The 22,736-nt window shown below is 43.4% G+C and overlaps 1 protein-coding gene across 1 annotated transcript in view; it reads right to left on the bottom strand.

Annotated features, from left to right (window-relative positions):
• The window catches only part of LOC119978154, a 512,568-nt gene that overhangs the window by 270,886 nt on the left and 218,946 nt on the right, over window positions 1–22,736 (bottom strand). Inside the window, exons 53-68 of the mRNA XM_038819593.1 lie at window positions 21,820–22,031; window positions 21,054–21,148; window positions 20,761–20,888; window positions 20,260–20,415; window positions 18,782–18,981; window positions 13,186–13,274; window positions 12,640–12,773; window positions 12,060–12,184; window positions 11,206–11,380; window positions 10,908–11,120; window positions 9,132–9,302; window positions 8,819–8,956; window positions 6,102–6,151; window positions 5,427–5,547; window positions 2,172–2,257; window positions 78–207 (exon numbers count right to left, since the gene is read on the bottom strand). Of these exons, the coding sequence (XP_038675521.1) occupies window positions 78–207; window positions 2,172–2,257; window positions 5,427–5,547; window positions 6,102–6,151; window positions 8,819–8,956; window positions 9,132–9,302; window positions 10,908–11,120; window positions 11,206–11,380; window positions 12,060–12,184; window positions 12,640–12,773; window positions 13,186–13,274; window positions 18,782–18,981; window positions 20,260–20,415; window positions 20,761–20,888; window positions 21,054–21,148; window positions 21,820–22,031 (2,223 nt within the window). The remainder of the gene's footprint in view (window positions 1–77; window positions 208–2,171; window positions 2,258–5,426; window positions 5,548–6,101; window positions 6,152–8,818; window positions 8,957–9,131; window positions 9,303–10,907; window positions 11,121–11,205; window positions 11,381–12,059; window positions 12,185–12,639; window positions 12,774–13,185; window positions 13,275–18,781; window positions 18,982–20,259; window positions 20,416–20,760; window positions 20,889–21,053; window positions 21,149–21,819; window positions 22,032–22,736) is intronic.

Raw genomic sequence — 22,736 nt, 5'->3', positions numbered from 1 at the left:
CTGACTTTCATCAGTACCAGCAAGAATGCTGACTATATTCATGCTTAGCTTGGACCGATCCACTGTTTTATCCTTACCAAACAGATCCTGGCATCGTTTAACAGATTTCGTCTTCTTGCTGATCCTTTTCGTAAGACATTGATGTTTGACTTTCCAACTAATTTGAAGAATTCACGGCAGTTGGATGATCTCCTGAACTGTGCAGAGCTGAAAAGGGAAACAGGAGCTATGTTCAGATTACGTGAAGGAGAATGAACAGCTCAATTGGTGATTTCTCAAAGATATCCATTTTCAGATACCTGCATCCACTCAGTGCAAGATCCCAGATTCTTCCTTCCCCTAAAGTTGGACACTGAGGATAACTGTCCCATACATAAAACTGCCTTTACAGTCTCTCATTTTGCAATGTTAATTTATGGATTACATTTACCTCAAAACTGTCAAATATTTAAATTCAAATCCGATGCTGTTAAGTCAAATTCAAAATAATTACAATTGTTTTTCCTCCTGGTTCATTGGAAAAGTTGTTTATCAGACAATGTTCGAGAGGCTCAGTGAATTCATAATTCTACAAAGCTCCAGGACATGAGGAAACTTCCTGCTATTGATAAGTGGTCTAAAGCACTGCCAAATAAGTTCAACTCATCATATTTTCAGATGTCCATAAGACCATAAGACATAGGAGTGGAAGTAAGGCCATTCGGCCCATCGAGTCCACTCCACCATTCAATCATGGTTGATTTCAACTCCATTTACCCGCTCTCTCCCCATAGCCCTTAATTCCTCAAGAAATCAAGAATTTATCAATTTCTGTCTTAAAGACACTCAATGTCCCGGCTTCCACTGCCCTCTGTGGCAATGAATTTCACAGACCTACCACTCTCTGGCTGAAGAAATTTCTCCTCATCTCTGTTCTAAAGTGACTCCCTTTTATTCTAAGGCTGCGCCCCCGCGTCCTAGTCTCCCCTGCTAATGGAAACAACTTCCCTACGTCCATCCTCTCCAAGCCATTCATTATCTTGTACGTTTCTATTAGATCTCCCCTCAACCTCCTAAACTCCAATGAATATAATCCCACGATCCTCAGACGTTCATCGTATGTTAGGCCTACCATTCCTGGGATCATCCGTGTGAATCTCCGCTGGACCCGCTCCAGTGCCAGTATGTCCTTCCTGAGGTATGGGGCCCAAAATTGCTCACAGTATTCTAAATGGGGCCTAACTAGTGCTTTATAAAGCCTCAGAAGTACATCCCTGCTTTTATATTCCAAGCCTCTTGAGATAAATGACAACATTACATTTGCTTTCTTAATTACGGACTCAACCTGCAAGTTTACCTTTAGAGAATCCTGGACTAGGACTCCCAAGTCCCTTTGCACTTTAGCATTATGAATTTTGTCACCGTTTAGAAAATAGTCCATGCCTCTATTCTTTTTTCCAAAGTGCAAGACCTCGCACTTGCCCACGTTGAATTTCATCAGCCACTTCTTGGACCATTCTCCTAAACTGTCTAAATCTTTCTGCAGCCTCCCCACCTCCTCAATACTACCTGCCCCTCCACCTATCTTTGTATCATCGGCAAACTTGGCCAGAATGCCCCCAGTCCCGTCATCTAGATCGTTAATATATAAAGAGAACAGCTGTGGCCCCAACACTGAACCCTGCGGGACACCACTTGTCACCGGTTGCCATTCCGAAAAAGAACCTTTTATCCCAACTCTCTGCCTTCTGTCTGACAGCCAATCGTCAATCCATGTTAGTACCTTGCCTCGAATACCATGGGCCCTTATTTTACTCAGCAGTCTCCCGTGAGGCACCTTGTCAAAGGCCTTTTGGAAGTCAAGATAGATAACATCCATTGGCTCTCCTTGGTCTAACCTATTTGTTATCTCTTCAAAGAACTCTAACAGGTTTGTCAGGCACGACCTCCCCTTACTAAATCCATGCTGACTTGTCCTAATCCGACCCTGCACTTCCAAGAATTTAGAAATCTCATCCTTAACGATGGATAAACAATGTCACGCCAGAAGTAAACAATTTTACTTTTGATCAATGTGACCCAGCTCCATCCCTACGGCAACACTCAATCACCATTGCATAAATGGAGATCACCATCATCAAAACTTTGTTCAACAAAACAATGGAGGAGAATTGCAAGGAAATATAACATACTTTAAGAACAGCAGAACGTCCACAGGGAAGGTCTCTATGGCCAATGCAGTTCCATTCGCAGGTAGCCTAGCAGACATGCAGCTCAGCTGAAAAAAGAAGTTGTAAATTGTCATGTGAGAGTACCTTTAAGAAATGGATGTTCAAGCAATGTACCTTTAAGAAAATAGTGATGTCAGAGATGGTGGAGTTAGTACTCAGTTTTAGTTTCACATTGAAGAAAACTTGGGTGTGGCTGAGCTGCATTGCTGGTGATCTCTGCCATGAAGGATTATCTCTTAATCCTTTGGTGAAATCGGAATTGTAAAAAGGTCTCAGTATTGAATATAAATCTAATGTGCTTCTGTTTGAAGGATTTGTTAAGTCTTTTGGATGTGTAAAGGAACAGTTTGCAGGATTGGGTAATGTTGTATTATTTTCGGGGTTACCTTTGAAGTAAGGGGTGTTAAGAGATCCAATGTTTATTTAAAAGGTTAATTTGAGTTCATGGAATAAACATTGTTTTGTTTTTAAAACCACGTGTCCATAATTGGAATACTACACCTGGGGAACAAGCCGCGTGCTTCAAAAGCAACAATCCATTAAAGGTGGGGGTTGGTTGAACTCCATGATACATTTTGGGGTTCTGAAAGCACCGCTCCCATAACAAAATACAATGTTGAGAACACAACAACCTGCATTCGCGAATCTCATTACTAAGACCGGTCCCTTGAGATTGGCCAATTGCAATAAGAGATTAGTGGCCAAATCAGGGAACCTCTTCTCTGTATAAAACAGGGAGTGTCAGAGCCTCTGGACTCCCAATGTAGACGGCAAGCTGAATGCACACGGTCTTACTACTGTTGGTATGTTAATAAAAGGGATTCTGGTGAAGGGACTACTGCCTCCATGGACTTATTACAGCTAACGATATTCAGTACTTCTTGAGTTTTGTTTTGCTAGAAGTTAGTTAGATGGTAGTTTTCTCGGAGGTTGATGCTACAAGTTGTGTCCAATCAGTTATTTGGTCAAGGGGATCATGTCTGCTTTATTATCTGTGGTTATTGTTCTGACATTGCACGGTAGACTTAATAAATTGGTGCTCCTAGCAATAATAGTTTGGATTTGAAGAAATTACATGAATTGGATTCTGGAGGTGTTGAATCCAACACAACTTTCCATATATGAGAATTACTTTGCATAACTTTTTACATGAATATATTCTGGGCGGGATACTCCGTCCATTGGACGCACGGCATTTGTCCCCAATGGAACCAGGAATTGGGCGTCAGGGCAAAATTGTGATCGGCGCCTGAACGCCATGCTTCAAGAACTGCTAGCGACGTGAAAGACTTCCTCACCGCACGCCAGCAGGAGCATGTAAACAAATTGAACGAGTCGTAATGACCCATTTGCATCCCTTTAGAGGGCCTGCCGCATTATGCTTCGTCCTCACATGATTCCCCTGGTTCTCACGGCCGGTAAACACGTGGGTGAGGTTCACTTGTGGTTTCTACAATTGTGAACCTGCCATGGTGGATCTCACCGTGGTCCAAGCGGGGAATTGTTGCCCCATTGATCCACCGCAGGGTCTGGACGTCAGGACTACAATGGTAGAGACCATGCCAGGCAATGGAGGCCCAAACGCCCTCATTCCCCATCCCCCCAACCACTGCCTATCCCCAAAGTACACCGTGACCTGCCCCGCCTGCTCCCAGGTACTCTGTGATTGGTAGAACCCCACAGGGACCCGTGTGAGGGGGGCCCCTGTGTGGGAAACCCCCCCACCCCACCCCCCCAACACAGGGACTTGTGATAGGGAGACTCCACCCACAGAGACCCCTGTGATAGGGAGACTCCCCCACAGGGATCCTTGTGAGAGGTAAACACCCCCACAGGGACCCCTGTGATAGGGAGACCCCCCCCCCCCCCCCACAGGAGCCCCTGTGATTGGGAGACCTCTAGATGGACACCTGTCAGAGGTGGACTCCCGACAGGAATGCCACAATTGGGGCCTCCCCACATGTATCCTGCAATGGGGGGCACTGCACAGGCATACCTGTAATAGGCGGACCCCGGGGTCTCCCTATAACAGAGGGATCATCCTACATGTCCCCCTGTAATTGAGAGATCCTCTCCAGAGGTACCCCTGTAATATGGGGACTCCCCCACAGGCACCCCTGTAATAGCGGTCAGCACACAGGTAACCCTGGAATAGGGGGGATCCCAATGGGGGTATCCCTGTAATTAGGAGAACCCCTCCCAGTTACCCCTGTAATAGGGGGGCTCCCCCACAGGTACCCCTGTAATAGTGGGACCGCCACAAGGACCCCTGTAATCGGGAGAAGCCCCACAGGGACCCCTGTGATTGCGAGAGCCCTAGAGGGACACCTGTGAGGAGGACTCGCCACAGGGTGCCTCAAATGGGGGACCACCCACAGGCACTGCTGGAAAATGAGGGGCCCCCAAAGGGGTACCCCTGTAAAAGGGAGATCCTTCCCCTCCCCCAAGAGGTACCCCTGTAATGGGGGGGGACCCCCCCACGTGTAGCCCTGTAAAGGTGGGACCTCCACAGTGACTCGTGCAATAAGGGGTTCCCCACAGAGACCCCATGCCTAAAGAAATCCCCACCACAGCAGCCCCCCTCCCCTCAGAAAAGAGAAATCTGTGTGGAAGCTAGAGAGCAGTCCACACATGGGCAATGAGGTAACTGCAGTGTTAAGACAGGTCAAATGCAGAGAAATCATATGCTTAAGTGATTGCACTGCACTTCGTTGAACTTATATCCTCAAGCACAGGAGTCCCTGTGTAGGTCCTCCTATTGCAGGTGCCCCTGGGTAGGTTGCCCTATTACAGGGGTGCCTGGAGCGTGGGGGGAGGGGTCACCTCCGGATGTGTGGATAGAGGGGCTCCCATACAATGCAGGGGTGAGAGCCAGCCGTGTGGTGGTGGTGGGGTCGGGGCCGAATTGCTGTGCGGGGAGGGGAAGTGAATGTTGGCTGATTTGCGGGTGGAGGGAGGCTGCTGTCCGCCAGACCTCGCAATTAGGCCACCCCGCACAAGATGGCGACCCGATAGTGGGATTCCCTGAGAAATATCGTATTCCACACCATGCAGTAATTTGCATGTCATGCAGTACTGAATTGCATCCCGCTTTACGGCCGCAAGGGGATCATAAAACTTGTGCAATTCAGCTCCGGGCTGAATTCAGAACAGTCTCCCAAACAGAGAATCCAGCGTCTATTTTTCCTCCAATGTGATTGTTGTGAAAGACCTCACCTGACTTTCGTCAAACACTGCCCCTTTACCCTTCATTGCTTGCAGTAGTTGAAGAAATGTAGAAAATTCCAGGTCCTTCACTGCACCACAACTGAAGCCTTGAAGGACAGAAGGTGAAAATCTGAAACAAATAATGGCATCATTACATCATTTTAAAACATCTCACTTTCTTCAAATGCTGAGGAACAAGGGTTTTAACATTAGTACTATCCTATATCTATCTGTTCTATGTTCTATGTAATGTTCTATGTTCTATGTTCTATCAAAATATAGTCCACGTATGGGTCAAATCATCCAGGTCAATGTAATAATTCCAGGTTATATTTTATACCAGTTGATAATATGGATTGGGACTAGTATGAAAGAACAGTTTGCCTTGAAAGATAATCAGATCAAATATTGACCAATAACAGTTCCCTATGATGGGACCCAGAAGAAATCATTGCACTGAGTAAAATATTCAGTTGGTAACAATGCTCTGAGTAAAATCATCCATTCACAATAGGTTTAATAACTGGCTTAAATGAACTAAATCACAGTTTCTCAGGAAAAACATTTTTACTCAACAAGTTATATATATCAAGGTTCAAAGAAGACTAATGTATACAGATGATGACATAGACAGGCAGTAAAAATTGCCAGAGAACCAAATGTATAGCAAAAAAAAAGTTTTACCTTGACAAATTGTTGCTGTTTCTGACCACACTCTCAAAGAACACGGCAGCCTGTGGAGCAAAAACATTTAAATCATTAATATTCACAATAATTACAGACTGCTTTTACACAAAATAATCAGACCAGGACAAAGCGCCACATCTGGTCTGATCTTTCAACTGACCTGTGAATTAATGCTCATGTCTCAATTGAACGGGGCAGCATGTTAGCGCAGAGGTTAGTACTGCTGCCTCATGGTGCCGAGTTCCCAGGTTCGATCGCATCCCTGGGTCACTGTCCCTGTGGAGTTTGCACATTCTCCCCATGTTTATGTGGGTTTCATCCCCACAACCCAAAGATGTGCAGGGCAAAGACTTTATGGTGAAACAGTTGAGGAACAGTGGAGAACCTTCCAAGCGATTTTTCACAGTGCTCAGCAAAGGTTTATACCAACAAAAAGGAAGGACGGTGGAAAGAGGGAAAATTGACTGTGGATATCTAAGGAAATAAGGGAGAGTATCAAATTGGAGGGAAAAGCAAAGATTATTGGGAGACGGAAAGCTACTAAAAATGCTATAAAGAGTAGGATAGATTACGAGAGGAAACCTGCTCAGAACATAAAACCATATAGCAAAAGTTTCTACAAATTTATAAAACGAAAAAAGGGGCGAAGGTAAATATTGGTCCTTTAGAGGATGAGAAGGGAGATTTAATAATGGGAGATGAGGAAGTGAACAGGTTTTTTGGGTCAGTCTTTACAGTGGAAGGCACAAATAACATGCCAGTGACTGATGGAAATGAGGCTATGACAGGTGAGAACCTTGAGATGATTGTTATCACTAAGGAGGTAGTGATGGGCAAGCTAATGGGGTTAAAGGTAGACAAGTCTCCTGGCCCTGATGGAATGCATCCCAGTGTGCTAAAAGAGATGGCTAGGGAAATTGCAAATGCACTAGTGATAATTTACCTCTGGGGTGGTCCCAGTGGATTGGAAATTAGCAAACGTGACACCACGTTTTACAAAAGGAGGTAGGCAGATAGTGGGTAATTATAGGCCAGTTATCTTAACTTCGGTAGTAGGGAAGATGCTGGAATCTATCATCAAGGAAGAAATAGCGAGGCATCTGGATGGAAATTGTCCCATTGGGCAGACACAGCCTGGGTTCATAAAGAGCAGGTTGTGCCTAAATAATTTAGTGGAATTTTTTGAGGACATTACCGGTGCAGTAGATAACGGGGAGCCAATGGATGCGGTATATCTGGATTTCCAGAAAGCTTTTGACAAGGTGCCACACAAAAGGTTGCTGCATTAAGGGTAAAGTAGTAGCATGGAGAGAGGATTGGTTAACTAATAGAAAGCAAAGAGTGGGGATTAATGGGTGTTTCTCTGCTTGGCAATCAGTAGCTAGTGGTGTCCCTCAGGGATCAGTTTTGGGCCCACAATTGTTCACAATTTACATAGATGATTTGGAGTTGGGGACCAAGTGCAATGTGTCTAAGTTTGCAGACGACACCAAGATGAGTGGTTAAGCAAAAAGTGCTGAGGATACCGGAAGTCTGCAGGGGGATTTGGATAGGTTAAGTGAATGGGCTAGGGTCTGGCAGATGGAATACAATGTTGACGAATGTGAGATTATCTATTTTGGTAGGAATAACAGCAAAAGGGATTATTATTTAAATGATAAAATATTAAAACATGCTGCTGTGCAGAGAGACTTGGGTGTGCTAGTGCATGAGCCGCAAAAATTTGGTTTACAGGTGCAACAAGTGATGAAGAAGGCAAATGGAATTTTGTCCTTCATTGCTAGAGGGATGGAGTTTAAGACTAGGGATGTTATGCTGCAATTGTATAAGGTGTTAGTGAGGCCACACCGGGAGTATTGCATTCAGTTTTGGTCTCCTTACCTGAGAAAGGATGTACTGGCACTGGAGGGTGTGCAGAGGAGATTCACTAGGTTAATCCCAGAACTGAAGAGGTTGGATTACGAGGAGAGGTTGAGTAGACTGGGATTGCTCTCGTTGGAATATAGAAGGATGCGAGGGGATCTTATAGAAACATAGAAAATTATGAAGGGAGTAGATAGGATAGATGTGGGCAGGTTGTTTCCACTGGCGGGTGACAGCAGAACGAGGGGGCATAGCCTCAAAATAAGGGGAAGTAGATTTAGGACTGAGTTTAGGAGGAACTTCTTCACCCAAAGGGTTGCGAATCCATGGAATTCCTTGCCGCCTGAAGCAGTTGAGGATCCTTCATTAAATGTTTTTAAGATAGATAGTTTTTTGAAGAATAAAGGTATTAAGGGTTATGGTGTTCGGGCCGGAAAGTGGAGCTGAGTCCACAAAAGATCAGCCATGATCTCATTGCATGGCAGAGCAGGCTCGAAGGGCGAGATGGCCGACTCCTGCTCCTAGTTCTTATATAGGTGGATTGGCCATGTTAAATTGCCTCTTAACTGGAAAAAATATATTGGGGACTCTAAATTTAAGAAAGGAATGTTTCAATTGAACTGTCCCTACTTTCCTCCTATCCCGTGCCCCCTCTCCACCTCACTACAATGCCCCACAAGGCATTAGGCTGGATTCTCCGTCGGGAGGATACTCCTTTTCGCCGGCAGCGCACACATGCCCGCGGATTTATCGACAGCATGGGGGTGCCCACAATGGAAAACCTGTTGGCCAGCTGCCGGGACGGAGAACCCACCCATTATCTTTCACTGTCAAAGCAGCAATTCATTTACCTGACTGGGAATCCACTGTTTGTTGTTAACGTCACTGAGGCTCAGGTTTGAATTTAAATACACAGATGGCACATCTTTGGCTAGAACAGATGGAATGCTGCTTACTCTTCTTTCAGGGTCATCTACATTCCGGAACACCTGAATTAGAATGAAAAAGAATAGAAATTAACGTGTTCAGGAGTCAGCAGCACCTGGAGATTAAAACAGTCTTGACGCAAATGCATCAACATTTAAAAAATAAAAGCAGCAGTCAGAAACAAGTGAGATGCAGGTCAATTTTATTACCATTGATTATACATTCCATGTCACTCACCTGCAGAACACAGATGAATCGTAGAGTTTGTGGTGATGCACCAATATTCTCAACAAATGTTGAATTTGAGATTACATTTATGAACACCCCAGGATCGATGCGCTGGAATACATTGGTGGGAATACCAGACACCAAGCTTCCCAGACCCAGCAGATTCTGTCCGTTATTGACCTAGTTCGAAAGCAGAAGGAAATCAAAACCGATCACCAGATTGCCACAGGATTGAATCATTTTCCCACTTTTAGTGGTATGGCAGTGCAACTATAAACATCGGCAGCTCCTGCTTACCACACATTTGACAACAGAACAGACAATGCAACAGACAATGCAACATACACAAGATATACTGTTGTCAAATCTAATGGCTTCACTTCTCCACACTTCGCCTCAGACTCAATTTTGCCCAGTTTACACAAGAACCTGCAGAAGATCAATTCATCCCATTTTGTGGTGTTCGTGCAGCTAACACCCAGGATGGATTCTGCACATAGAGTACTCAAAAACCACAAAGCTAATTTAAATTAACAAAGGTAAATTTTATTACACTACTTATTATACAGTTCGAACACTATTCATAAAGCTAGCAATACTGTAAACTATAATTACAATCTACACTATACCAACACCTATCTCACACACACTATCTCTACTTGTTCGCTGCTCTCCTCCTACTCTCTCTAACCTTCTCCCAGAAGTCTGACAGGCATTATTTTTATTAATCTGCTCCTCAGCTCCATCTGGTGCTAGGAAAAATACTGCAGTAGCCCTTAATGTGCTAGAAATTCTACATAATGTCACACATTTAACAAGGTAAGAATGGACACAGCATAAACAGCATCCTAAGAAACCCTAACAAAGTACAAAAATGTATTTTAAATTTGTTATTTTAAATAAATTGAGCAAAATGGTGAGTTGCTGATTGGGTAAATCGGTTATCAGCCATTTTTGTTCCAGATGCAATCTTTAAACAAAAACAAGCGTCATGTGCCAGCAATCTGAAAGTTTTCATCTCTATCACATTCTTCTCAGAATCCCATCTGAAACACATGAATAAGATTCTTCCCCACTGACTGAACCCAGATCTGATGAAAAGATGGTGAATATGGCACTTGGTACTTTCAATACTTTATACATCCACAAACATACAAAAGTCACTGCGTAATGCTGGATCTTCTTCAACACCTCGTTATTACAGGATTTTTACATCAGAATCTTATTCACTCCAGGGAGTGTTCGTTTGCTTTACTAAACAGTATTTTTTTACCTGCCAGTGGATCATCTTATAATAATAATCTTTATTATAATAATCGCTTATTGTCACAATTAAGCTTCAATGAAGTTACTATAATAATCTTTATTGTCACAAGTAGGCTTACATTAACACTGCAATGAAGTTACTGTGAAAAGCCCCTCGTCCCACATTCCGGCCCCTGTTCGGGTACATAGAGGGAGAATTCGGAATGTCCAATTCACCTACCAGCACGTCTTTGGGACTTGTGAGAGGAAACCGGAGCACCCGATGGAAATCCATGCAGACACAGGGCGAACGTGCAGACTCCACACAGACAGTGTGGACATGAATCAAACTTGCTACCCACTGTGCAACCATCTTAATAGTCTGACTGTTGCATTGCGACAAAACATTAATAAAAATTTAGCTCAAACATAGCTGCCAATCCAGGAAACTAACAGATCAAATGACACTGTCTGTATAGATTATCTGCTTTATTCATCTATAAATTTAAGTTATTCATTTCCGATTTAGCGAGCTCTTACCTGCAGGCCAGTTCTGAGTAACTTGCCTACAATCGCATTGGCCTGGCCGATATTCCAGCCTTTGACTTTACCCAGGGTTGGCAGAGCATTCTGCAGAGTGTCACCATCAATATTTAGAACCTGTGACACTGAGAGTCCAACAGCCGTTTGCCCCAGTGAATTCAGAGTGCCGACTGAAAAGTTGTTAATTTTGCTCACTATTGCTATCGACAGCTGAAGAAGAAATAAAAATAATATTAATACTCCATTTTCTTTGGAGGATGCATTTCAATGTTTGGGAGTAGATCTTCCCATTTACCTTCAGTTGTTCATCTGTTGGACCTTCAGCAGGTACTCTTCCATTGGTAGTGTTAGGTGGCACGATCAGCCCACAGACCTGGTTGATCTTCACTGTTACAGCCAGGACTTGTTGTTCAGTCAAGGACTGAAGTAGATTTGTTTCAGTAATGAAGCAAACCAGAGAGTTTGGCAGACTGCAAAAGAACACCAGTCACAAATTGCCTTACTTAGTAGTCTCCCATTTGATAATAACATCATTGAAAATATCTCACTCTTGGGAATATTTTAAAGGGGTTCATCACCCATTTCCATCCAAAACTGCATATTTTGTCCATTGCATTTATTAGCCTTCTATCTTCCAATAAACATATGCCATTTTGTTAGAAAACTAAAATCACTTTATTCATGAAATAAATATGAAATTGTGAGGGAGAAATCATTCATTCCCTTTGTCTCCCACACTTTCTGTCTCACAGAGATCAGTAACTTGAATATTTACATCTTCAACACTGTCAATGCAGAAATACTCAGGTTTTCAGGGATTCCTCGCTGACTGTCAGCAATTTAGCTAAGATTTCAACTCTTCTTTTTCACCCTGCTTCAATCAATTGATCATTTCCTACAAAATCAGGCCACACGTGCTGGATGCCCTTTCACATACATTACAGTCCTTTGTCTTACCTCCTTCAGGCAATCTATAGACCTCTAGTTGCTCCCTTTCCCATGTGCCCACTCTGCTCCTTCCCTGCATCCCTGCTTAAACCACTTAGCATGCACATTCTCCACATTTGCTTCTCATCCATAAAGATTATGACCTGAACCTTCTGCTTCATAACACACGCTGGGAAAATATAAATAGTGAAATTGACATACCTTGAAACATTAATATGAGGATTGTTTAGAAGCAGCAACCTGAGGTAGAACTTTGAAATTTCAGTGGATAACGTCAGAGTTTCTAACAGTGCCAGGTTTTCAGGGTTTACCACAAAATCTTGAAGCTGCACCAAAATTGAAAGATAACTGAAATATTGGCCCCAAAAATGCAGTGTTCTTTATAGATTTAAACAATTAAACATTCAGGATCTTGCTGGTGTAAAAACAATTATAGTGAGCATGGATTCCAACAACTCTCCATCGTGGCAAACGCACAAGATAAAAGATTGATGGATCTTAAGTCACTTTTAGATTAATCGTGCATCGCCATTTCATTTCTCGCACCACATGATTTCCTGATCCACTGGCCTCAAACGGGCACTGAGGCTATCCCCAGTGTCCTGCTACACCCGGGATTGGAATTACACCCGCAGGACGCAAAGTTACAAATTAGTTAATGCATCAGAGTGGACCGCACATGTAATTGGACCTTGATGCAACCACATCTTTGACAATAGGTCTGATTTCCAGAGAACCAATCTATTGTATCCCTGTCTTAAGGTAAAAGAAAAACAGGTACCTGAGTTTCATTATCAGAGAAAGACAGAAGGTCAGCCAGTGATATTTGGTTCATAAATAGTCCCAGATATTGAGCAAACCATGCAGTGGAGTTCAGGGCCGGATCAGTCACATCATAGCATTTGGGCTTGGGACCTGTGAAGTAAAACAATTCTACATTGACTCAGAATAAAATGGGGTGTCGTATTTTTAAAAAATATGTTGGGGCAATTACTCACAAATGCTAACATGGATTCTCACCTCTCCCCACAACATATTATTCCTCTCCCCAAGTTAATAACTCTCACCCAGGATCAATCTCCATAGCTGCCCGCAGCTTCGCCCTACTTTGTAATATATCAGGGAGTGTCAATGAGATCCTTAGCTTCAGAGCGCATTCGACCTGCCTTCAACGCTCATTAACACAGATGCAAATTAACTCAGGTTCAAATTTCAAAAAATGTCTTTGGATACTGTTGAGTAAGAGAGCCCTGGCTGATTTTTCCCTTCCCTCAGCTAATAGTATCCTCACGTATACGAAATTTGAACAAAAGTGTGTTACCATCACCTTGCTGTAGATAGGCTTTGATGCCATTGTAGATTTCCTTCTGTTTGTCTGAGGTGAAATCACTGTAACGATCACTCAGCGTTTGCACACTAAAGGTGAAATTTAATAACATTTCAGAATTTCATTTTCAGAATGCGTTCCGTAACTAAAAAGAGGAATCTAAAACAACACAACACAAATGAAGATAATGAGCTGGAACCGTGAGGGAGATTATGTTCTCCTGAAGTAGCTGAATCAGGTCAGGATCGCGCTGGTGCTGGGAGCGGCGCCCAGAATTGATTCACAGTCCTCAGCGTTGCAAATTTAGGCATTTAGGGAATCGCAAGGGATTTCATCGCAAATCATACTATCGGGTTACCGTTTTGAGCAGACGGCCCGATACTGATGCCTGCCTACTGGCTCCCCTCTGCCCGCAATACAAACCCTGCTCCCCACCCTTCCACTGACAAGTAGGGGCATTGTCCCTACCCACTCCACCACAGGAATTGCTGCATCACTGCTCCCTCCACAGAACGCATGCATAAGGGTGACCTGACCATCATAGCGATCCCCACCAAAGACCCCCGTCATAACACAGAACCTCCCACAGCAGAAAACCTCAGCCACAGCCTAACAGTCACCACTGCCTGGAAGCTGAAGAGCCTCCTGGCAGAAACAGTAAACAAATCACTGATTTCTACTCAACTGTGCCCTACATCTGCTGCCTCAGACGGACTTCTATAAAGCAACAGCTGTAACTTACTAGGAAGTCAAAAACACATCAAAAGGCTTTAAAACACGCTCAGATTCTTTGATCTGCAAGGCTGCTATTCAATCCAAAGTGAAATAGCTTTTAGGAGCTTGCAATTGAAAGGTTCCATAGGCAGATGACTGAATTTTTTATTTTAATCACCCTTTTTTATTTTAATCAAAGTTTCTTGCTTTGAGCCTATCAGTAAAGTTTATAAATATCTAGTTATGATTGACAGTTTGTCACCACATCATAAGCAGTTAAGTGCTTTGTGCTTACTGTAAGGACCCTTCCTGTTGATCGCCCTTTTTCTCCTATCTTTATCTTTGCTGTTATCATTCTGATTCATGGATGCTTAATGGACATATATCTTTAAGTCGAGCAGGAAAATGAGGAATACAAAAGTTACAAAAGAGAACACTCTGGTCACTTTGGACAGTAGAACTCAGACTTTTCGGCACCCGAGAGATCGATGGCATTCAGTTCGAGTGGTTGACTGGAGGTCAATGAACTGGCCAAAATGACGTATTCTGCCTGGTAACAGACGGTGATTGGGTCATGCCTGAGTGGGATAACTTTCAGACAGCCAGGGGAACACAGAACATACAATGCAGAAGGAGGCCATGCAGCCCATTGAGTAAGCACCGACCCACTTAAGCCCTCACGTCCACCCTATCCCCATAACCCAATAACCCCTCCTCACCTTTTTGGTCACTAAGAGCAATTTTATCACGGCCAATCCACCTAACCTGCACGTCTTTGGACTGTGGGAGGAAACCGGAGCACCCGGAGGAAACCCACGCAGACACGGGAAGAAAGTCCAGACCCCACACAGGCAGTGACCCAACGGGAAATCGAACCTGGGACCCTGGCTTTGTGAAGCCATAGTGCTATCCACTTGTGCTACCGTGTCGGTAAGATATGTGGAGACCCGGACACTCAGGAAAAAAAGACCTGGACCAGGATTCTCCCCTACCCGGCGGGGACGGAGGTCCCGGCGTGATGGAGTGGCGTGAACAACTCCGGCGTCGGGCCGCCCCAAACGTGTGGAAGTCTCCGCACCATTAGGGGCCAAGCCCTAACATTGAGGGTCCAGGCCTGCGCCAGAGTGGTTGGTGTTCCACTGGAGAGTGTGGACTGCCTTTGGCGCCACGCCAGCCGGGGCCAGATCACCCCGCGCCCCCCGGAGGACCACGGAGCCCGCCCGCACCGCCTGCTCCCGCCGGTATGGTAGGCGGTTTGACCCACGCCAGCGGGAGAGGCTTGACAGCGGCGGGACTTCGGCTTATCGCGGGAGGAGAATCACCGGGGGGGTGGGGGGGTCACCGACCAGTGCGGAGCGATTCCCGCCCCCGCCAAATCTCCGGTGGCGGAGAATTCGGGACACGGTGGAGGCGGGATTGACGACGGCCCCCGGCGATTCTCCGACCCAGCGGGGGGGTCGGAGAATCCCGCCCCAGCTCTCTCTCTGTCTCCCTCGTGTTTTCTCCAGAATAGCTGCTTTATTTCTGAAACTGCAGAGACCTGAATGAACCTACAATGAAACTCATTACAGACTGGAAACAGAAATCTCGAACTGAAAGTCTTGAAAGAAGTTGTACTAGAAATGATCATCTGAAGCAAAGACTCATCTATTCACTTTATTTATCATATTACACCATCTTCTTCCCACTATGTCTGTCTTGTGTGTGTGTTTCTGCAAAGAGGGTGGGGTGAGTTTATGTGGGGGGGCATTAGGAATTAGATAATAGTTAACCTGTTATATTTGTAGCATATTTTAATTATAGTTACTGTTAATAATAAATTTAATTGGGTTTAAACTTACAAACCTGGTGACTATAGTTATTTGGCAGCTAAGGGCCAAAGGCCTGAACATTCTGAGAAATATTTATTAATTTAAATTGCGTTGTGACTCCCGGTCAAGTGGTGCTGGAATAGATCGTGCATTAGCCCAGAGGGTTGTAACATGATAAAAGAGCAAGCGAAAGCACTTAAATCCTACATGTTTATAACCATTATGGTTAGGTTCAAAAGAGGAGACTTGAGATGCATTCAAGGGTGAAGGAAGATGAAAATGAACTGTCCAGGCATCTGGCTGTCAGGTGATTTTGTTCACTTTCTGCCTGAACTGTTCTTTAGCTACCAGGCAGGGGTGATTGATGTTGGGTAGGGGGATGGTCACTGTGCGGATTCTACAGATGCAGATGGGTCATTTTGACCCATTTGCATCCTATTGCTGGCATGGAGCGCAAATCTCTATGCTGCTGCCAGCAAACCAGAACATCGCAAAGGGATCGGTATCCGTTATTTGCCCCACACGCAATATTCTGCCAGCGGAGAATCAAGCCCATTGCAAAGATAAAAGAACAGCAGTGACCCACGATCTTAGTGAAGCAAGCAAGCCTAAGGCATGGATCTAGAATGACAAGGGCAGCAGATACATGGGAACACCACCAAGAGGAGGCTCCCCACCAAGTCACTCGCCATCTAATCTTAGAAATGTACCGCTATTCCTCACTGTCGCTGGGTCAAAATCCTCGATAGCTCTCCATAATAACACAGAAGGTGTACCTATACCACATGGACTGCTGCGGTTCAAGAAGGCAGCTCATAATCACCTTCTCAAGGGCAATTAGAAATGGGCAACAAAAGCTGGCCGAGCCAGTGAAGCCCACATCCCATAAGAAAGTGAAAGAAACAATTTGTGTAAAGACAAAAGAGGCCAAGCTTTTCGATTCCAAGTCAGGAGCACAGAGAGCGATGTTTTCCTTCCAATCCAATCGTGAAAGGAGACCCTGAAGTTTGACTTAACAGCATTCTGTGGTCGGGCTGGATTAGACATCAACCCCAACATCCCAGAACGAATGCCGAATCCAACAATTTCAAAGATGGATTGGTAAGAAAGCCTAATATGTGCCTCGACACGTTGCTGAAATTATAAAAAATTGAAGAAAGCAAAAAAAAGCCCTCAACCTCTCTCACACTTGTAAGCCCCATCCATGCCGATCCATAATACTGTATACCACACACCCCCATGCCACCTCATCCCTCTACCCAACCTGCTTGAACTCGCATGTCGCAATGTCAACACGGCCCCTGCTCACCTCCATATCCCTTTACAACACCAAGGCCAACTTGGTGCCAACTCTTGCCTCCTACCCACTACACTTTGTCCTTGCTCCTTCAATGTCAACTTACCAGAATGCATCATAGGCTACCGCAGTAACTATCTGACGTGAAATAAAGTTCTGTCTGGAGATTATATGAGTTTTGCCAGCTTTTTGCAAGCTTGAATAGCTTATTTTAAAGTTTAGGCACTTCTTCGACAGCTTGACAGGTTTTGGACACAGCAGACAGTTTCAATGCATTCGTGGCCTTTTAAACACAATCATGTTACTTTGAACTTTCCCAGTGGGTGCCTTATCTCTCCAAAAAGGTGCCATCCTTCCACCAAGGTTGTCCAAGGACCATATCGAAAGGGATATCCTGGATGACCTGGATATCCATATGATTCCACAAATTTTACATCTGCTCTTACCAGCTTCAATATTTGTGTTTCAGACAATTACCTGACCAAAATCACATGAGTGCAGGCATCAGTTGATATATATGGGCAGCTGCCTCTGTGAACCAGCAATGTGCTATTAAGAAACAGTTCGCATTCTACCCCAACAAAAATTGTACATGTTAGGTTTGGGGGAGTATTTCTGGATTCGGTACATTCTTGGTATTATCACAAGGAGAGCCTCTTTGTCTGCAGTAAATAGAGTTAAAAAGTGGCATTTTTTGGACCAGCCTACCACTGGGATTGTCCCGACCTGCCATATCCTTCGCATCAGGGCACACTACGCAGGGCAGGAAAATCCTAGCCAATGTTTCAGGCTTGGTCCTTTCATCAGTAAGGCAAGTTAGAAATGCAATAAATCTTGAGCAAATTAAAGACATTGGGAGATGGACAGCAAGAACTATTAAACATCAAAATGTTTCATGGTGCTGAGTCATCATGTGTCAATCCAACAAGGAATGCACCATGCAGATCTTCAAATTTTCTGTCATTTTGTCTCACCACCTTACGTTGGTATTTACTGTCAATTCTTTCTTAATTCCTACACCTTGTGTTTGGATGGCAGATATCCTGCAATTCACAAATCCTCTGGACACTTATTTTGTTTATTCACTTGTCTCATTACCACTCTCATTGGCCTTGTACAATTATGGGCCAGGGTTTAGAGAACACCAAAGTATATCATGGAGTTCACCTGACCCACAACTTTTAACAGATTATGGTTATGGGGATCAAAAGGGCCCACTTTCCAGGTGTGACACAACAGAGATCTAAAGTATTTTAAAACAAAAACACTGTTTATTCTGTGATTCCAGGTAACATTCTATAAACACATAGTAAACATCTTAACAACTACTAACACTGATAACCTGAAACCTTCTGGCATTTAATCACTCCTCCCCTTGACCCAATCACAGACTTCCCCTTTTTTTTCTTCTTCCTACCCTTTCTCATCTTTCATTTCCTCCATTTCACTTCCAATTATTTGTTCTGATGAAAGATGGACCTCAAACATTCACTTTGTTTCTCGACACACACCTGTCATACCTGCTGAGTATTGCCAGCATTTTCTACTTCCCTTCCCTTCCTCGACTTCTCCGCAGTATTGATAGATATTGAGCAGTGACATGCACATTTAATGTTTGTTGTCATACCATAAATATATTTTCTCTGCTACATTCATTCAGCTCTGGCACTCTGCAGATGTAATGAACAAACTAATCCTGGAGAACAATTTACATGGACAATGAAGGAATTTGCTCATGTGAAGATACATTCAGAGTGGATTGAATTGAACTTACATTTTCCTGTATGAAAGGCACCCGATTCGAAGGGTGTTCATGGAAGACAAAAGGCGGGTGGTGATAAATGGAAGATAGGGATTTAATCTGACATTAAGCCATTCATTGATGTCGCTGTCATTGATTAACGACAGGCTGTTGATAAACGGAGACCACAGACCATCCATGATGGCAGCTCGATTAGCAGCTTGCAGATTACTCTGCAAAAGGAAAAGGAAATTAGGCTTAGAATCATAGAGGTTTGCACTATGAAAACAGGCCCTTCAGCCCAACTAGTCCATGCCGCCCAGTTTTCACCACTAAGCTAGTCCCAATTGCCCACATTTGGCCCATAACCCTCTATACCCAGATTTTCCAGATAATTGTATTAATAAGGAAGAGGTGATATCACAACAAAGATTGCCTCAAACTGCATTGTGATTCTACCATAATATCCATTCATGAAGATAATTTTCCCAAATTGGAAATCAAATCTGAGCAATTATTACAGTCCATAGCTTCGGCTTTGGAGAAAATAAAGATGCTACATTCTGATCCACAATTTAAATTATAACGACTATTAATCTAGCCTCAACCACCGCCACCCAACCATCTTAGACTGTTGCGGAGTTCTCTATTCTAAGTTGTGATCTAATCAACAGTGCCACTGATGAGACACCTGATCAGCTCATTATACACTTCTACTGGCCAATGGGAACTCTTGGAAAACATTTATTTTTGCTCAAGATTTCAGAATCCGAGGGAACATTGGAAAATAAGTACTGTATCCACATGCACACATTAACGTATAGTCAAAACATTCATACCTTTGTACACAGGTACCTTTGGCCCCTCATTAAAAGAGTCACTTAAGATTTTCCTCACTCGACTACCGTAGCCCACACAAATAGACTCTTCCAATACGAAGGGCAGAGGAGATTCACTAGGTTAATCCCAGAGCTGAAGGGGTTGGATTATGAGGAGAGGTTGAGTAGACTGGGACTGTACTCGTTGGAATTTAGAAGGATGAGGGGGGATCTTATAGAAACATTTAAAATTATGAAGGGAATAGATAGGATAGATGCGGGCAGGTTGTTTCCACTGGCGGGTGACAGCAGAACTAGGGGGCATAGCCTCAAAATAAGGGGAAGTAGATTTAGGACTGAGTTTAGGAGGAACTTCTTCACCCAAAGGGTTGTGAATCTATGGAATTCCTTGCCCAGTGAAGCAGTTGAGGCTCCTTCATTACATGTTTTTAAGGTAAAGATAGATAGTTTTTTGAAGAATAAAGGGATTAAGGGTTATGGTGTTCGGGCCGGAAAGTGGAGCTGAGTCCACAAAAGATCAGCCATGATCTCATTGAATGGCGGAGCAGGCTCGAGGGGCCAGATGGCCTACTCCTGCTCCTAGTTCTTATGTTCTTATGTTCTTATTATATTGTATGAAACATTACCCTGCATCCTTTAACCTGAAAAGTCAAAATAACATTTGCTGCTCACGTCTTTGCTTTTTTGATTGAATTCATCTACAAATGTAGCCAGCTTCTGGATGGGTTGGATGTGGAGTAACACTGTGGTGAGAATGTTGTTATCATTAATGAACCCAGGCCTGCTCAGCATTTCAGCCAATTCACCCGCATCTGTGACATTTAACACCTGTAAAAATACAATTGAGAGTTTCATTCAAATAACCAGGAGTAGGCAGTGCCCAACAGTTCAAAGTTCCGCAACACATCAGATTTAAGTTGCAAAATATTAATGACAATCTTTGTCACTGAAAATCATGATTGCATGAATTGGGTTCACACTGACTGGACACTCGCCCAGCTTTTTCGCCACATTTCCAACCATAATCAGTTCCTCTTGGGCTTCAGTCAGACACACACTGCAATTAGTAGATCCATTGCAGTTTTTACTGACATGTCAGATAGGCAATATTGACCAGGAAACACAGACATTCACACCTGTTCCAGCTCACAAGAGAAATCACTTTGCTTTTACCTCAACAACCCGATTGGAAGGAAGCAGGGAAAATGTCTCCGTCAAAGTTAGCAACTCAGAAAAACTTTGGAAATGGGTTCTCACGTAGAGGACTAAACTGTTCTTTTCATAGCAACGAAGTGGGAAGGCTGGAAGCAAAAGAGAAAATATTTGCAAACATAGATGCCAACTTCTCATCAACTGCAAACATCTAGGACCCAAATTACACAGCAGAGTAACACAGATAAAGTTACTGCATCACAGATCGAATCAAAAAAAATTCCATGTTTTCCTTTTCTCACAATTGCATGTACCTGAAGTGTTGAGGTAACCAAGGATCCACAGGCTAAGCACAGCCTTTCTTGTTCCAAGTGGCATATCCCTGAATCCATTACTCAGTCCTTTTGTGCTAAATGGATAAACAATTATATTATTATTTTTGAGAGGTTAGATCCATGATAATCCTTCAATTGTTAAAGAACAATTTTAGGATCCTTCCCAAAGAATTCTCAATGATCAGGTCTAGTGACAATAACTGAAAGCCATTTTGGTGTCTATCTCACGGTGATGAAACTTCCACAAGGATCACGACCAAAATGTGGTGACAAATAAATTGTTTTCGGAGGTCATTCTTTTTTTTTCCTCACCAAACTATTTCTGTCTTTAGAAGCTTTGACTCCCACTGCAGTACAATTCTATAGTCATGGGACAAACATCATGCCGCTGAAGAAACCCATTGACAATAGCTGAAGCATTTCAGGAGACATGTTGTAAAAAACGCATATTATTGGGGCACACTATTGTGTATGTCACGTACACAACCTCTCGCAATATCTTAGTGCATTCTGAATTACCAGGATCAAATGCATTTGAGCTTGGTCCGAGCAATATTGACACACTACATAGCCAGCATCACTTGGTACTGAATTGAGTTTAATTCTTGAAATTCCCCCAGACAGTGTAAAGTATTTAAAATTGCGTGTGCTCCCTGATGATTGATATTTTAAAATGTTTGACACAGAACAGGGTTATAATTTAATATGCAGTAATGGATTCTCATTAAGAAGAAGGTTCACTCACATTGCTTGGTAACCATCACAAGTTATATTTCTCATCAGAAGGCGACTCAGCACCGACTGAGAAATGCCAGCAACAAAAGGCCTGAATCGCTCCTGGAACCATTTTCTCAGGAAACCTACATTGGTTAAGTTTTCATTGGTCTTGACAATCTCCCACAGAGCATTCATGAATGTGATCTTTGTTATCAGAGGAATTGATGAGGTGTTCAGGGTCTGAAACATACCATGACATGTTTAAACTCAAGTGAATAAAGACATTTCAATACTGGTTTCAAAATTGTCATTTACCCTCATGAAAGAACTTGAGAAAGCTTGAAACAGTCCTACTTCAAGATCATGCAGTGGAAACAGATTAGTGTAAGGAACATAACATTTCCGTTCCATCATTAGATCAGCCATGATACAGTACACCCACAATGAACTGTGTTGATTTTCTAAGCAAAGCCCAGAGATCTTCAAAGCGCATCAATTGTCCTTTTGCAATGCAGGAAATCATGCTGATTGTGGAATGCCACTCAGAATTACCACTAGCCCCTGTACCAGGTAACAGGACACAGATAGTCACACACATCCCAGCAACGCAATATGGATTTAGGATTTTCAAGTACTGAAGGTATAATTGGAGTTGGGCAAACTTAACATCTCGTTGGACATTATTTTCCTATTTTTATATTCTTTTATTTATGCATGTAGGGAATGGTTGCCAACATGTTGCTTCTGAAATATTTATCATAGAATCCCATCGACAAGCGAATTGCTTTGAAGGGAGTACCACTCAAAACTCTAACTTTGTTTCTCTCCCAACAGTTGATGCCGGACATGCTGAGGTTTCTTCGTATTTCCTGCTTTTATTATATTATATTAAGCAGGAGTGTTTTGAGACTCCCCAAGAAGTTTACAAATTAGGTTCTGGGAGGA

This window comes from Scyliorhinus canicula, chromosome 15 (assembly GCF_902713615.1).
Source record: "Scyliorhinus canicula chromosome 15, sScyCan1.1, whole genome shotgun sequence".
Lineage (NCBI taxonomy): Eukaryota > Metazoa > Chordata > Chondrichthyes > Carcharhiniformes > Scyliorhinidae > Scyliorhinus > Scyliorhinus canicula.
The sequence above is the reverse complement of the archived record's forward strand: the minus strand, read 5'-3'. Positions and strand labels throughout refer to the sequence as shown.